We start from the raw sequence: 17,832 nt of genomic DNA, 5'->3' as shown, positions 1-17,832 counted from the left end.
TCTTTGGCATAATGAAGGCAAATCCTGTCACAACACACTGCACCTGCTGAGCTCTAAAATTTTTTCGAGAGGAATACCACCAGGAAGAGAGACCTGGGGGAGTTTGTAGGGTTGTGAAGAGTGTTTGGCACCTGTATGTGGAGCCACAAGGGGTTGATATGAGGTATATAGAGACACTGATAACCAAAACTCTGTAAGTCTGATCCTGAGGATTGCTATGATAATAAACATCAGTCGATACTCCATACATGAACCATAGGAAGCAGGTATGAAATATATTGGCATAATAGTTGAGGGAATTTAATTTAAGTACTGACACAAACTAGGGGTCAAAAGCAAAGTGTGAAACTTGGCAATGTCCCAAACAAAGTGAAGGGAGCCCTGTGACTATGGAACAGTGCGACTGTAACAAAGGCCCAAATTCCCATATTCTCAGGAATGCCTGAAATGTAAGTTGAAACATGACTTAAACAGAGCCACATGGAGGATACTGTGAGTGAATCATTGCAGGACTGGAATGAGTTTTTGTAGAATACATAATCAGTTGGAAGTATGGCATCTGTGTACGGTATAAGTTTATGAAGCAATTGCACAAGTTTTGAATAAGAAAGGAATTGGTTGGATCAGGGATATTGTTCAGTTTGTGTGCATAGCCAATAGCCAAGACATAGGTAGATATGGTAGATAGTGCATAGTGTTTTGCAAAAAGATACATAATGAAAAGTGCCAAACTGGTACTTGAAACAGGGAAAGTACTCTAGAGTTATAATGAGGTAAAATCATTGTAGTGTATCCAACTGCACCTGTAAGCTTCCACTGAACATGGAAAAAGAGCACTTTATTACTCCTGGTCCGTTAAGGTTGGTAATTTCGGGACCTGTTCTGGGATTTCTGCTCGATAGGTTGGGTCAGGATCCAAGCACTTTTTCACATCCAGGCATTTTCAATGCATAGTTATGACTGTCGAGGTGAAAACAGACGCCATTACTAAGTGACCTTGCAATATGGCAGAAAGTATGTCGCTAAACGAGTGACGTCATCCCAACCAAACCTATGAGAGCTGGAAGAATTTGTGGAATATGTTAGCGAAGATTTGGATGCAGTCTCCATGAATAACAAGAACTCTGCCACACACCCATAGTGTTTTAATGAAATTGATTGAAGTTAGCTCAAACGGGTCTGAGATTATGTTGCGAAAGTCTCAGGAGGGATGGAAGTTGGGGACATCCAGCGGCAATGATTTTGCATGCATTAAAGAATAGTGTGTCAGATAGATTCATGCTTCTCTCATGCCAATACTGCTAAAGTCAATCAAGGAATGAATACTTTCCGCTAAAGTAGCCACCATATTTTGCAACATTATCACTGCTCTTAACAATAGCATAACTGTCAAACCATTAGGTTGTGCTGAAGGCACTTCAGGTTGTGCATGGGCGAATTGGCCGACTATCAGTATAAACATTGCTGCTACATCCCCCGAAAACAAAAACAAATTACACATTTCCTTAATCCTGGACTGAAATGATTGCTTTGTCTAGAAGTTCTTGTCTAAGCTTGGGCAGATACTAATTCTCCGGTAGTGTCATGACTCACAGTTGGCCATTAATGGTGAACCTGGGTGAGCAAGAGGGTCGATTTTACTGTAATGGCCACCTCACTGATTCCTGTGCGCCATGTTGTTAATGTTATCCCAGTGTGGACAGATTCAAATCCAGCAAAAATCCTTAAAAATAGTTTGATGCCGAAAATCTAAATCCATTTTCTTTCACAAATAGTATTAAAAATTAAATGCAGCATCTACACTGAAAGAAACACATCTCTACAGGCATCCCCGTTGCTATATGAATGCTGCCCTAACTGACACAATGTCTAATCACATGCTCCAACTCAGTCATATGATTGGTTCAACATGACAAAATATCTAAATTTAGTTACTAGCTAATTAACATATATTGGCTGCATCAACATCATGTCTGGGCAAAGAAACCATAGCAGACAAAGCGAGACCCAGCAAGGGGCCAGAGAAGGATGCATTGTGTATTACTTAACCTATACTTAATCAATTAAATAATAATTTAAGAACACATCCCATCTATACATTTTACCTGTTTTACAAAAGTCTGAAAGAGATTATTTACTAAGCTGTCACAATACACAACAGAAAGAAATGGTAGCTAAATTGTTTTTTCTTCAGATTATAAATATATACATCTTTTTACAAATTTGGCATATATTTGAAACAATTATATGGCACACGATCAGCAACTTAGAAGCATCTGACTAACTGGTAAATATAAAACAAAAAATAAAAGATACAAATGACTAAGGAAAATACAGTAAAATATGGTGCAACTGGCGAGGAAGATGCACCAGTGCAACTAACTATGGAGTGGCAACAGGGACATAAACTCTGAGGGTGCAACTGGCTAAGGAGCTGCACTTCAGAAAGGAACTACTGCAATTAAGGTGCTGAACAGGTACGTGTAGTACGGGGAGCACGAAAATCAAATAACACGACATGAACACCCCAAATGAAGTGCAGTAGACATTGCCAAATGTGAAATTGCCCTGAGTGCCCATGATATATATATTGTGTCTTCATAGACCTCACAAAGGCCATTGATATGATCAACAGAGATGCACTATGGGTCATCCTAGTACGACTCAGGTGCACTTAGAAGTTCATTAAGATGATCCGACTTTTCCACGACGGCATGACGGGACTCGTTCTCTAAAACAGGGATATCGCCAATCTATTCAATGTTTCTAACGGCGTGAAGCAGGGTTGCATTCTCGCCCCGGTCCAAAACAATGGAGAAACTTATTTTTGAAGCATCTTTGGCAGATGACTGTGCTATCATGGTACACACAGAAGCAGATCTCCAGATCATCGTTACACACTTTGCCGAAGCCTTGAAACACTTTGCACTCACTATCAGTCTGAACAAGACAGAGGTACTTCACCAACCTGTCCCTGGCACCATAGCTCTACCTTCATTTGTGTATATCGAAGACACCAAACTGAAAGCTGTCAATCACTTCAAGTACCTTGGAAGCATCATCTCTTCCAATGGATTGCTAGACAAAGAGATAACGGCACGCATCAGCAGCGCCAGTCAATCATTAAGACATCTCCGCTCTCACGTGCTGAATCACAGAAATATCAAACTGTCCACCAAGATAAAGGTATATAAAGCGGTTGTGCTCACAAGCCTCATATATGGATGTGAGACTGGGACAACATATAAGAAGCACATTAAGCAACTTGAGCGCTTCTATATGAGAGTCCTCCGCTGTATTATGGGCGTCAGATGTTAAGTCAGAGTGACGAACCTAGAAGTACTGGATAGAACAGGCTTAGCCAGTATCGAAGCGATGGTCATGAGATTCCAACTCCGGTGGATGGGTCATGTAATCCATATGGAGGAGTCTCGAATGCCACATCAGATTTTGTATGGAGCTCTATCTAGTGGACACAGAAAAATTGGTTGTCCAAAGAAAAAATTAAGACTCCATCAAGGACAGCCTGAGATGCTACTCGATATCTGTGACAAACCTCGAGTCCTGCACCAAGGATAGACCTGGCTGGCATGCAGCTGTTAGTAATGGGTGCAAAACCTTCCAGGAAGTCCACAGAACAAAAGTTGCAGATGCAACGGAATGCAGAAAGGCCTCAACGTCAAGAACCAACCCATGACTCTAGTGTACACACTGCTCCTGGATATGCACATCTCGTATCGGACTCGTCAGCTAAAAGTAGTGCAGGATGGACTTCATCCATCCTGATGGTCAACCAACGAGTGTATATATATATATATATATATATAAGTATACATAATATGCATAGTCACTTGCTCATAATCAAAGTCATCCAAGGTCTTTAAAAGGTTTACAGAAGTTTTAATCTATAGTCAAGAGAGCAACATAGCCCTCACATGAATTCAAATTATAGTCCTAGCAGAGGGGGTGGTGTCCCTAAAAGGCCATGGGTTTCATTACCTTTAGTAATTCAATTTGAAAGCATTTCAGGAAAATAGCATATTGGACATATTTGTTTTGTTCATTAAAAACTAAAACTAAAATTACAATAAAAAAATTCAAATTTTGTGCTGTGGTATTGAAAGTGGTGACATATGAATAACAAATGTTTCAGGCACTTTAACCCTTCACCACAAAGTGTCAGAATTCACAGTGAAGTCTGCTATAAATAGAATATGTTACCTAAATGACTCTATGTACAAAGGTCTCTCTAGGATTTTAAAACTAGGAGTCCATGACTCCCATTTTGGTAAAAATAGGAGTCCCACCATCAAAAGTTGCAGTCCCTTCTTTCCTACAGAATCAACACAGACGTGAGTGCATCTATTTTAAGATGGAGAGGTTTTCGTAATGTAATCACTCACTTTAATATAGCTTCATTACAACAGTCCACTGACAGGATTGCAAATTTATGGTTTATTTATTTGTCTATGTACTTGTAGTAATTTTAGGCAATGGTTAAATAGTATCTGATTCGCTGTTTTTCCCCCGTATTTTCGCAAATACGAGTTAAGTCAGAAAACAGCTTAGACCTTAAAGCGCATCTCGCGAATTCTACAACATAGCATTGACCCATATGTTTCTGACCTACATAATTTGCATTTTAAAGTTAAATCTTTAATAAAATAATGCCTAGACTTTGCTTTCAATGATTTGTATATTTTTCTGAATATATTTGCCCCATGATTTATGAAAAAAGACAATTTAATAAACTGGTACATCCCAGACTTAGCGAAGTCTACCATTATTTCCTGTTAGGCCTACTGGTTCACTTACAGTTTCAAACTAATTTTATAATGAAATAGTGTACAAGAGGCAGTTAATATATATCCAGATCACCGATTCTGATCTTAAAACACATGTTTGTATGTTTTATCATCAAAGGATATCATGCACGAAATTGATAGTTGCTGCCTTACTCGGAAAAGGGTTAATGGTCAATCAGCTATCAAAACATATGCTCTTGTTTGTCCATCAGAGTGAGACTGAATTTTGTCAATCCAAGTAAGGACTTATTCCAAACACTAAGCTAGGCATCACACACTTTCTTACACTTAGCTACTGCCCCATCCGAACTATCAATTCTAGCAGCTTTAGCACTCTTCTGAATCTCGTCATAATCTTCGTAAGTTTGCCGTTTAACCCCAAAATACTTATCCAAATTTACGAAAGACATTTTGTCTAAGTCCCAACATGTCTTGATTCTGAGGTCACGTGCACTACTTATTCCGATACATTCGGAAATGAACACAATAACGAAAGCTAAAGTTGTTTATTTGATGTACTATTATAAATGACCACATGTACATCTCTGGGTCTTTCTGCCTCTGAATTCAATCACTGTAAATATCAGTACATTTCCACCCAGCCGCCAGTCAAAGCCTTTGAACTTGCCGCCCAGCTATTGCATCATGTTCTTTTTTATGTACTCTTATAATGACAACGTGTATGTACATCATGGGGTCTTTCAGTCACTGAATTCTGTCATTGTAAATATCAACACAGCTAATTGATCAACACATTTTCCCACAAAGCATGTGGCTGAAGCAGGACTGGCAAGTCTTTGAATTTTGACGCACACCTATTACATGAGTACAGAGGACTCCCACCTCAGTGATTTTCTGCATCCCAGATCAAAAATTGGTGTCCAAATACGCGTAATTAAGTGTTTCCAAGACCTATGCATGTAAATAGGCTATACAATTTATTGCAGTGTAGCGTTTGTTAAGGTCCAAAAAACTTGTAGCCACTTTACCATGTTTTAAAACATATTTGTTATCTAGAGATGGGTTTAACAATAAAATCTTATCTTTAAAGTTGCATTTTTCATGGAAGAAATTTTTGTATAATTTAAAATCCTGGGAGAAGTCAAGAATTTCCTTATTTGGCAATCAAGTACACAACTATCTCTGAAATGTAAATAACAGATGTAGTAGATTATGACTGTAGTCATATTCACGATCAAATGTGATACTAAAACAGTGGTTGTATTCAGGATAAAATGGCTTAAGACATTGGTTATAACACAAGAAGGATATGGGGCTACCTGTCCCAAGGGCACACTGAGGCAGGTTTGTAAGTGTACATTCTCCCAAGGGCATACTGAACAAGGTTCAGAATTGTACCCTTTCCAGGGGCCCCAAGTGGCCAAAAGCGCTCTCCATTACTGATCACTGCCATCTCACCTCTGCGTGGGTTCAAGTCTTGGGTTCAGCCAAAGTGGGTATGTGAGAAAGCTTGCCAGTAGCTTCTCATAGATTGTTGGTTCTTTCCTGAGTTTTCCCGGGTTCTTCCTCCACCATTAATACTGGCCGCCATGTATAGCCTATCTTGTGCTAAAAAATAGCGTTAATCCATACAACAACAACAACACGTACCCTTTCCCAAGAGCACACTAAGGCAGGTTCAAATTGTACCTTTACCCAAGGGCACACTGAGGCAGGTTCATAATTGTACCCTTTCCCATGGGTACACTGAGGCAGGTTCAAAACTACCCTTTCCCTAGGGCACACTGAGGTAGGAGGCAGGTTCATAATTACATGCTTTCCCAAGGGTACATTGTGGCAGGTTCATAAATTTACCCTTAAATAGGGCACACCATGCAAGGTTCAAATTGTACCCTTTCCCTAGGACACAATGAGGCACATTCATAATTGTATCCACTTTGATCTTGATGATCATTTTACCAAGCTTACTCAAAGTATGATCAGAAATATATTCCCTTGAGTAGAATATTCTGCCAATCTGATGCATGTTCACCTTATTAATATGCATGAATCCCACTCATTACTGAACTCTAAAATGCAAGCAGGGCTAGGGCAATATCCTATACTGATTTGTGAATAGCACAAGGGTAATAGTCATCTGTTAAAGCAGGTGAGAAATAGTAGTATATCAGAGTACAAACTTTAGGGTTCCAGTTATATCCTACAAATGTGAAATTTATGTTCTGATTCTATGGCTTTATACTAAGTATGGAAGGACCAAAACCCAAAAAGTTTTGTAGAATTCAACAAATAATTAATTTCCCAAGATTAAAAGGTGAAAATTTAAAAAGAACTTACAGTATTGTGAATTAAATCCCAAATAGTCCTAAAAGCTTTAACAAAAGTCCAAATATATAAAGTTCCAAATGAATTCCAGGGTATTTCAAGTAAGTTCCAACACTGAATGTATTGATGTGCCTGTAGTCTTGAATGTGGTGATGTGCTAATGATCTGTTGTTGTTGTTGTTGTAGGATTTAACGCCATTTTTCAGCACTTTTCAGTATTAATGGTGGAGGAAGAACCTGGGAAAACCCTGGAAAGAACCACCGACCCACGAGAAGCTACTGGCAAGCTTTCTCACATACCCACATTAGCCGAATCCGAGACTTGAACTCACGCAGACAGAGGTGAGATGGCAGTGATCCGTAACGGAGAGCGCTCTAGACCACTTGGCCACTCGGGGCCCCACTAATGATGTGAAATGTGATGATGTGCTAACAGTCTTTTGAATTATCACAATAATATAACCCCAAAATGTTCTTGTCTGAATTCACTAAAATTCCAAATTATTGTTCCAGTCCAATATTATTGTTGATGAGCATATTTTCCCCAGTGAACAATAATTTGAATAAATTCCACCAAAATGAAAATCTGAACACAAAAATAAGACTGATTCTGCTTCAAGATATAAAGGCAAGAATAAGTAATTTCTCAAGTAAACAACATTGTATAAAAAGCTATGACACAAAACTGAACCAGGACAAAGGTCAGAATTCATTGTAGAACATTCTAAATTGTCAACAAGTTAAAGTCTATCACATAAATTTAAAAAAAACCCATTGAAAACATCAAGTACAACTGGTTTTGCCACAGGGGAACTTCAATGTCCTTGACTCAGATTAAGATAAACATGTTTACTCCATTTGATAATGATCCCAGTATTGAAATTTATTCTCAAAGAGAAATAGTCGCTATATTATGTTGTTTACAAAATCAATGTCCATCATCACGTACACAGTGAACTTGATTTTGGACAAGGTCAAATACAATATACAAATGTATATAGCATATAATCATTCAGAAAGCCAACAAATAATACAATTAAGACAACCTTGAATATAACCCCACCTCAAAAATAAGCCTTCCCATTCCACAATGTTTTGTCTCTGAATGTATGTCAGCCTCAAAATTAAGCAGCCAAATATATTTAATGCATATCTGGTATACAAGTTAACATAAAAAAGAGAAACAGATATTCATAGTTGAAATTCTAAAGTCTATGTGAAAATATAATTCTAACATCATGTACCACTAAAGATGATTTAATACACTATCCAATAATACTGAATTTAATATGAATGTATGAAATTAATAATTTTGTTACATACATTACTAATTTTATATACACAACAAATCAATTGGTAATCATCTACTGATATTTAAACAAATAAAATAAATCTACTTTAAAAGTATCCTGTCCTCTAAGAAAGTCAATAATAAATTGCAAAGGATGAATATATCTCACTATAAAAAAAAAGTTACAGTTGAATATAAATATATCACATCTTATTTTAGAGTTCAAAGGGTCTAATGCAAAAGTTACAGCTCAATACATATCAAAGCTTATTTAAGAGTTCATAGGGTATAATACAAAAGTTACAGTTGAACAGAGCAACCAATGAGAAAAGTTATACGACATTTATATAAATTAAACACAAGAATTTAATGTTAATGTCGATTCCACAGAAGTGATATCTGCATCACAGTATGTGCTGAAGGCTGACTTAGTACAAATTAGTATGATCTCTGAAAATGCTGTGGTACTCTCATATGAATCATGTGATACTCACTTCTTATTTGCCAGCAAATCCAAAACTTGGAACACCAGTGAGTAAAGGTATTCAACCTGAAGGAAAAAATTTAACACTTAGGTTAATCTAGGATTTGGGATAAGGAAATAAAGGTACATAAAAACACGATCATGTAGAAAATCTAACAATGAATGCAGGCACAGCAAAAATACAATCTTTACAATAAATATTTTACACCAATGGACCAGTGCATTGTTTTTAAATAGTCTACCCAAGGCAGCTGGCTGCAAAGGTTGTGTTAAAGTCACTAGTGTATATTTACTTTTGTTTCAGTCCTTTCGCAATAAGAAATATAAAGTATGTAGCACCTGGAGCGTTATAGGAAATGTTTAACCTGAAGTTGTTATTTCTTCCTAAATCATCCAAATTTTAATTTCTACAAAAAAGATACAATGCAAATTGCATGAACATTGAGAAAATAAGCACAAACAAAAAATTATAAACACAATTCACTACTGTAAATATTAAAAAATTCAATAACTACAACAAAATTAAAATAAGCTCAACCAGTCTGATGGAAGAACTCATTATAAGCATATTGTTAAACTTTTCCAAGAACTCAAGGGGTCAAGCTAGACTAAATTTTAGGGAGAAGTGACTTCTCCTTTTGGACAGAACAGGGAGAAGTGAAAACTCAATAGGGAGAAGTGGACGTAAAGCAAGAAATGCACTGATATATATATATATATATATATATATATATATATATATATATATATATATATATATATATATATATACACACACACTTCTCCCTTGATAACTCACACACAATGGGGTCCACAAACATAGACCGTGCTGTAAGTTACCAAGGGGCCTCCAAATATTGAAAACGTCTGCTTATTCATCGAGAAATCTGCAGGGTGTGTAGGGAACTGGGCTGTTTAATGACTTAATTCTCATTTTACAATCACGTCGATTATAACTGTTAATAATGTGCTTTTTGTAATGAAGTTGTTCATTATTCTGTATAAATAACATTTATTTTCAAATGTCCAACATGTTAAAGATTGTTCCAACTGGTTTCAACAACCTTCATGTGTACGTGAAAACATCTGTGCATTACGTCACTGCTTTTTGTTTTGTCGATTAGCCTGGTTCATGGAATGGTCTAAAATAGTATACTACAAGTCGGGAGTTACAGCAGCCAGAAGTAGACTAACTGTTGATACATCACCAAACAAGATTCCTTTCTTTCAAAAACCAACAACATTTATTTCTTGAGCCAAACGCCTTCGTCGAAAGTCAATTTTTGTATTGTCCAATTAGTACAATATTGATGTCATGATTTCAATGAAAGTATCAGTGAAACTTCTTATCATCTTTGAGTGTTTCTCTAAGTGCCAGTTCAGGAATTCTCTGAAAATCACTTACCCACAATGGTCTTTATCTGTGAAACGAAGCTCTTTGTTTTAATGAAGGATTCATTTTGCTTGGTTGCCTTGCTATCTCTGATCACAGTTATGAAAGAGTCGGTTAACTTAAAAGTAGTTTGTTGCCTACACAATAACATTTATAACAGTGTGCGATTGATCAACTTAAGTGAGTTCACCCGACATACAACTGGGATCGCTAGATTTTAAGTATGTAGGATTTGCGTGCCTTTAAAAAAAAAATTAATTCCACCTCCTTTATTTGATTCAAAAGACGTAATTAAAGTGATAATACAAAGGAGACCAGCTTTTAATTCAGTGCAACAATACAACAAATACTTCTGGAAGTCAGTTATCAAAACACGATTGGCACTTAATTAGATTCTCAGAGAAACACTTGCAGACATAGCTGTTACAGTAGATTGACACATTTTTACGTTTAAAAACACACTACATTTATGATGATAACACTTAAGTGGAACTAAAAGATAGAATTAAAAGAAAAAAATTTCACTTTAAAAAAATTATTTACTTGGTATTTAAATATTAATGTACTGCATACACTAGGTGTAAGTGACATTTTCATTGATCAAAATTTCCTTTAATTATGATGTACTAAAAAAAAAGCGGGTTTGCGAGTAATCAGGGTGCAAGTTATCGAGGGAGTGGTGTGTGTGTGTGTGTGTGTGTGTATATATATATATATATATATGTATGTGTGTGTGTTCTCTTATTTTAAACATGCCCTCTATTTCCCGGTATTCTTATGTGTTTAACATTGGATATAAGCAATACTTTATTTTTAAGAGTTATTTTAGCCATCTGACTCTAAAAGAAAATAACAGAAACCACATTTTAACACATTTCAACAAAGTAACCAGATTACATTATTGTAATCATAAGTTAGCAAAAATGCTTAATCAACTACCCTAATATTTTTTTTTAAATATTTTTTTTAATACTTTCTAAAAGTTCACAATAATGGCACTTTCAAAGATTTCTGAACATGTCTGAAACGACCCCTGTACCATGTACATGAGGGCAAATGCACATGTCTTCTGATCATACTATTTGTCTTCATTTCTTTGTCGCAAATAAAACATTACCGTAACTGTTCATACATAACATGCTAAAATGCATAAAATTACAGACATAGCTCCTTTTATAGTCGGTATATGAACTAAACCCTTGTTTCCAACCGAATCAAAACAGATGAGAGTGCATCTATTTTCAGAAGGAGTGATTTTCGTAATGTAATCACCCACTTCATACAGCTTCATTACAACAGTCCACTGAAAGGATTGCAAAAACTTATGGTTTATTTATTTGTCTATGTACTTGTATTTAGGCATTGGTTAAATAGTATCTGCTTCATTACTTTTTTCCGCATTTTCACAAATATGACTTAAGTGAGAAAACAACTTTGACCTTACAATGCTTTTCGCTAATTTAACAACATTGTCTGACCTACATAATCTAGGATTTGCTTTCTACGAATTGTATATTTTTTCTGAATATATTTGCCCAATGATTTACGAAAACAGACCATCTAATAAACTGGTACTTCCCAGATATAGTGATGTCCAACATTATTTCCCCGTTACTGGTTCACTTAAGTTTCAAATAATTTTATGATAAAATATTGTACAAGAGGCAGTTAAAATATCCAGATCACCGATTCTGATCTTAAATTACAAATTGCTATTTATGTACTATTGTTAAATTTTCGAAACAAGTTTGTATGCTTTTATCATCAATGGATAACAAGCAGAAATCGGGTTGTGATAGTTGCTGTAACTTACTTGGGAGAGGATTAATGGTCAATCAGTTATCAAAATACATGTCTGGGAATGTGCAAGAGTTTGTTTGTCAGTGTAATTGATATCAAAACTAGGCCCAGCTACCGATGACTTGATGAATACATTTCACTACAACACAACACCAGAACTAACCTGGCTAAGGTGAGGGGAGCATCTAAAAAAGTAGTCAGTCAAAGTACCTCTAAAAAAATTAGAGGGCAAAGTCATTTTCACTTTCCTAACAGAAGAAGGCGATGTTTACATGTTTTAGGCAACTTAGTAACCCACTTTGTCTGGTAGCATGATCCTGAACTTGATGTTAAAACATGTATTCAAAGTTGGATCAAAACTGGATCAAAAATGTAAGCCAATAAGATGCAAGATATAACAAAACTTAGTCACAAAGATATCTGAAGTCCAGAGTAGAAACAAGCTTATAGGAATATGTGCAAAATCTTGCTTATTCTCAAACTTGTCTGAAATCTTCAAAATGCAAGCCATATTTCAAGTCAATCAAAACTGGATAAACAATCTGGTCTCCAGAGTAGTAACTAGCTCAGCAAATCTGATCCAAGATCATGTCTTTGATGAATCTCTTTTATGTCTGCAATCTTGATGATACAAGTCAATATTCAAAGTTTGAGCAGAATCATGAAAAATATGGTCAACAGAATGGTAACAGGCATATACTGAAGGAAGCATGACATACAAAGGATACATGGCCACAATTTCTGAATCACCTACCAAGATGGATGTCATATTGGTGGAATCTAGGGCCTAACCGAAAATCGCCTCGGACATTTGCCTCGGCCGAATATCCCATTTTTCGGTACTATTCGGAAGTATTCGCCTCGGCAAATAATATGCGTACAAATGGTTACAAGTAAAATAATTCAATAAATAACGAACGTTAAAAAAATAGTTTAATACATAATAATTTTGTTAAAAATAAATTATAATTACACAAACAGTTAACATTCCATTGGACTTCATGAATCATGATTGATGATAATTTATTTAACTCAATTTCCTTTAGTAATTTCACTAGCATTCCCCAGGTGGCGTAACTTTTCTGCTTCTGGTAAATATTTGAGTGTAGAGATGCCATTTGTAAAAAAATCTTAACAAAATTTAATTATTACGTATTCAAAATAAAATTAATAAATAATAAATACATATATTAAAATACTCATCGAAAAATGTCTACTCAGAAATTAAGTAGCAAGATTTGGAACTTTTTCACTATAAATGCTGTGGACGAATTGAAGGCAAATTGTGATGTCTGCAATGAAAGGCTAACACGAGGCAGCAAAAATGCTCATTCGTATGGAACTTCAGCTCTAATAAATCACCTTCGATCCTTCCATCACTACGAGTATGACGAATACACCAGATCCACAAAAGAAAGAGAAATGATGAAGAAGATTTAAAGAGGAAACACTCAAAGCAAGGTAACCTCGATTACTACTTGGTTCGTGCCTGGATCTGGCAAATAGTATATCCAAATACTCGGATTCGGTACTCGGTGAAAATTATCTACTCGGTTAGGCCCTAGTGGAATCCATAATAGCTCCAATCAGCATTCAAGGAATTTTACTTCATAACTAGGGTTAAAGAAGCTAAGACCCTTCTTTCATAATTAACACTTTGCATTTATGACAATATTCAGTTAGTCTATGTGAAAAAATAAGCATATTAGTTATTCAAGAAAAATTTACAAAACTTCTGGAAAACAAAGGATTTTAGATTTGCTTGTTTTTCAGCGTATGTACTCACTATAAATATATATTTATATGCAATAAACTGACAACGAACAGTGCGAAACTAGTATCTAACTAGCATGAGTACTTTTGATCTTTAATGAGTGTTTTTCAAAGGCAAATACAAAACATAGACAAGATAAAAAAATAAAACAGAAATACGGTTATCTTTGCAAAAATTTACATGGCTGTTTCCACAGAAATTCAACCTTTTAACTTTATTATGTTTCAACTAGTTTGTTTCAGCTTGTTGCTGATCATGGAAAATATTTGTAATGACCTAGAAATTGATCTGTTATTTTATGTAAATTTATGTAAGCGCAAATTATATCCCGGACATTTCATTGTTATAGTAGTCATTGGCTATTAACCAAATTTAGAGAATTATATACAAGAAAATGTGTTGGCTGCAAAAAATTATTTTGTGCATGGTTGTCTTTTTCTAGTCTTCTTGGTTTAAACTGCTTAGTTTCAATGTTCTAAGGCAAGGTATCCAGTAAGATTCCTTGTCTTTCCTGGTTTGGGAACTCCAGTCATGAGCAATAAGTGTTATATCACTGAAAGTGTGGCCAGGGGAGAAGTGTTCTGCGACCGGGCTTCTGTACAGCTTCTTTGTCATCCAATCAGATTTATGAAGGTTGATCCTTTTGTGTAGCTTTTCAGTTTCTCCAACATACTGAAGGCTTCATATCTCACATGTAATGAGATAAATGACATTCTGTTTTGCACGTTTTGTTTGGACCATGTATATTTAGTTTTTGTCTAGTCACTGTGCTAGAAAATGTCCTGGTCTCAATCATATGTTGACAGATTTTGCACCTTTTATCGCCACAGGGGCCAGATTGACTAAGGTGGTCTTGATTAGTGATTGGTGTTAGCTTCACCCTGACTCGGATGTCCATGATGTTTTTCTCCGGTAGTCTACTACAGGTTTGTTAGGTAGGATCAACTTTAGTGCGTCTGATCATTCCACAATGGGCCAGTGTTTCCCGATGATTTTACCTACTTTGGGGCTGTCTGGATGGGAGGTCAGGATAAATGGTATCCTATCAGCCATTTCCTTCTTTCCTTATTTTAGTAGGTCATCATGGTTTGTTTGTTTAACCCTTTGGGTGCCTCCGTAATCAGGCCTTTGTTGTAGCCAAGGTAAATTAAATATTTTGATAGCTCTTCAGACCTTTTTAGGAATGTTTCATCGTCAGAGCCAATTCTGTGTATCCTCAATGCCTGGCTATATGGGATGTTCCTAATGCAGTGTTTTGGGTGAAAACTGAAACATGTGTCCTACTGATACAGTGGCAGAAATATTTCATATGGCCAGGTCACTAAGATTCCCATAAGTTATAGATGGCTGGACCGATTCAAAGAAAAGGTTCCCATGTTGGAACGGCTGGATGGTTTTATTATGCATTGCATCCAATGGATCCTGTACAAACCCCATGCATCCTGACTTATAGGCCCAGAGACTATGCTCAGACAATTGGGGAGACTTATTCCCACTGGTCTGCCTAAAATTAGGAAACACTCCCCCAATGAGTGAGAAGTGCAGCTATGAACTAGTTGGCTGGTCCATCTTCTCAAAAGGTCTCCCATGCTGGACAGTCCATGATGGCTGGACAGCTAGTAACGGTACAGTGGTACAAGGAGGTGGATCCAACTGATCCAGTATGAACCCCATGCACCCTGACTTACAGGCCTGAATTACATGTGGGGGTGACTTACACCCTCTGGCTGTGTAAATTTGAGGAATAATCCCCAATGAGTCGGTATCACCAACAATGAACCGTAGGTTGTCTTCTTTGACTTATTCCATTTTTCCTTCCCTTCAATGTCAAATGTACCATTGCTTTGAACATGCATTTCATGCTTTTAGTAAACATTTCTCTTGAAACGACACAAGAAGAGAAAACAAAACAGATTAGCAAATCAGTATCATTGACAGAGTATATATACTTAATAAAACAAAACAAGGGCCATGGTATGCTCTTAAGTTGAATATATAGCGTTTAAATAACATTCTGCACAAACAACACTAGAGAAAACAAAGCAAAGTCAAGTTACTAAATTGCTAGTATAAATATATTCCCTGTTACTAATGAAGGAATTGAAAAAGTGTTGCATTCAGAACTTACAGACTATGCTTTGGACTAATGCAATACAAGTATTTAGTTGACCATTCTAATGAAACAACTCAAGGGAAAAACAAATGTAAATTAACAATGAAGCATGTTAATAACTCACTAAAACCAACTCTGTTACAAATGGAGCAAACAAAAATATAGAAGTTGCGCCGACTCGTAATGACCAACAATAGCATGGTGAGATGTGGTCTTAAAATGATGAAGTCCCTAGACGTGATAAAATCACTAAATTTTGGCAGAAACTGAAAAAGGAAAGTATACAACCTGCAGTAGAATGATTAATCCATGCAATAGATCCAAAAGGAATATTGGATGGTTCAATCTGAACACAAAAATTGCTTGGATTATCGGAGGAAAACTGCATGATGTGATCAGTACAGTAGTGAACCTAAAAACCAGCAAAACCTGGTGGTGCCAAGGGGAGGTAATGGGCAAGAGTTATTAACCTTTGTCTATTGGAAATAAAAAGGAAATTACAATTTTCATCTTTTAGTAGGGCTGGATTTGCAAAGTGGCAGACTAATATTCCTGATGTACCATATATACTCGCCTATAAGCCCATTCGCGTATAAGCCGACCCCTAAACTGAACAGGTATAAACACTAAAAAGTACATGACCCGCATATAAGCCGATCTACAACTATGAGACATCTCAAGATGCACCAGGTAAGTTCTAAATGCATTTATTTAGGCAAAGTTATATTTGAAAAAAATTACATGTATACTTTTCTCAAGGTTAGCGTGCATGATTATTAAAAAGAAATGGCATAAACTTGGTTGAAAAGTAATTTATTTAACTTTGTTTTCCTATTGTTTCTGCCTAATTTAGATTTGTGTATAATTTAATCAAACGATGACAAGAATTTAGCATTCGCGAGCTGCTGTAACACTACCTCTCATTTTTGACTCCATTATTGTTTGTTTATGCATTATTGCATTGGAAATTATATATCAGTGCATCGGTAGTTACATTTTTACTTTGCTCTGAAATTGTAAATACCTAACTCATTAAAATGTAATAACAGTATGACAACACAACAAACAAAAACAATACGGTTCAATGCTAATACCATAAAAGCTGAGTTGTAGTTGGCTTTATGTAAGCGACCATACACCATACCTGTCAACTTTCACACCAGAGAAGAAAAAAAAAATCCAGATTTGTAGGGTCGCTCCACGCTTACCTCCCGATTAAATAATATCTTCCAATTTTGGCTGAGAAATCCCGATTATTACATTATGTCTTCGATTCTCATTTCTTCTAAACAAGAAAAATCACACATGTTCTGTTGTATCACCTGTGAATTATTGTTGTAACGAAATAATACTTTTCTATAAAGAATTCACTTCTTCACTAAATAGAATGCTAAGTTTAAACATTATTCACGTACATTAATGATTTTCTTTTACCTCTACAATAATAAAAATAAACCAGAACAAAAAAGTAAACCACAACAATAAAATCATCCACGATTAATTTCAATCCCAAGAATGATCACTACGAATGCTGCAACTTCATATCCTATAGCGCCATTTCCACGAAAGAAACTTAAACGAGTGAAAACCTGGCATTTTTATACCGTATATACCAATGATAATTACCATCATTAAAATTATAAAAGAAGGAATGAAAATACATACATTGCAGCAAATGTATCTTCAAAAAAACTATTTCAGAATGCATGTTTTATAACAATCATTACTAAATGCTTTACGAGTTTACAATAAGGGAATATGGTCGGATATACAAAGAGGGGAAAATAGTTGCCACATGTAAGGTACCATGAGGCTGGCTACTTTGGTATGCCTTTGCTCCCGTTTTACAAAACTATGGTAATTGCGCTAATATTAAGGAAAAAAGG

The 17,832-nt window shown here is 35.9% G+C and overlaps 1 protein-coding gene across 1 annotated transcript in view; it reads right to left on the bottom strand.

Annotated features, from left to right (window-relative positions):
* LOC149787800 (condensin-2 complex subunit H2-like) overlaps window positions 1-17,832 on the bottom strand; it is a 155,849-nt gene that overhangs the window by 119,569 nt on the left and 18,448 nt on the right. Inside the window, exon 4 of the mRNA XM_089974010.1 lies at window positions 8,877-8,932. Coding sequence (XP_089830136.1) covers window positions 8,877-8,932 — 56 coding nt within the window. The remainder of the gene's footprint in view (window positions 1-8,876; window positions 8,933-17,832) is intronic.

Source organism: Sinohyriopsis cumingii, chromosome 11, assembly GCF_028554795.1.
Source record: "Sinohyriopsis cumingii isolate HCF-2022 chromosome 11, ASM2855479v2, whole genome shotgun sequence".
Taxonomy (NCBI): Eukaryota; Metazoa; Mollusca; class Bivalvia; order Unionida; family Unionidae; genus Sinohyriopsis; species Sinohyriopsis cumingii.
This window is presented reverse-complemented; position numbering and strand designations above follow the sequence as displayed.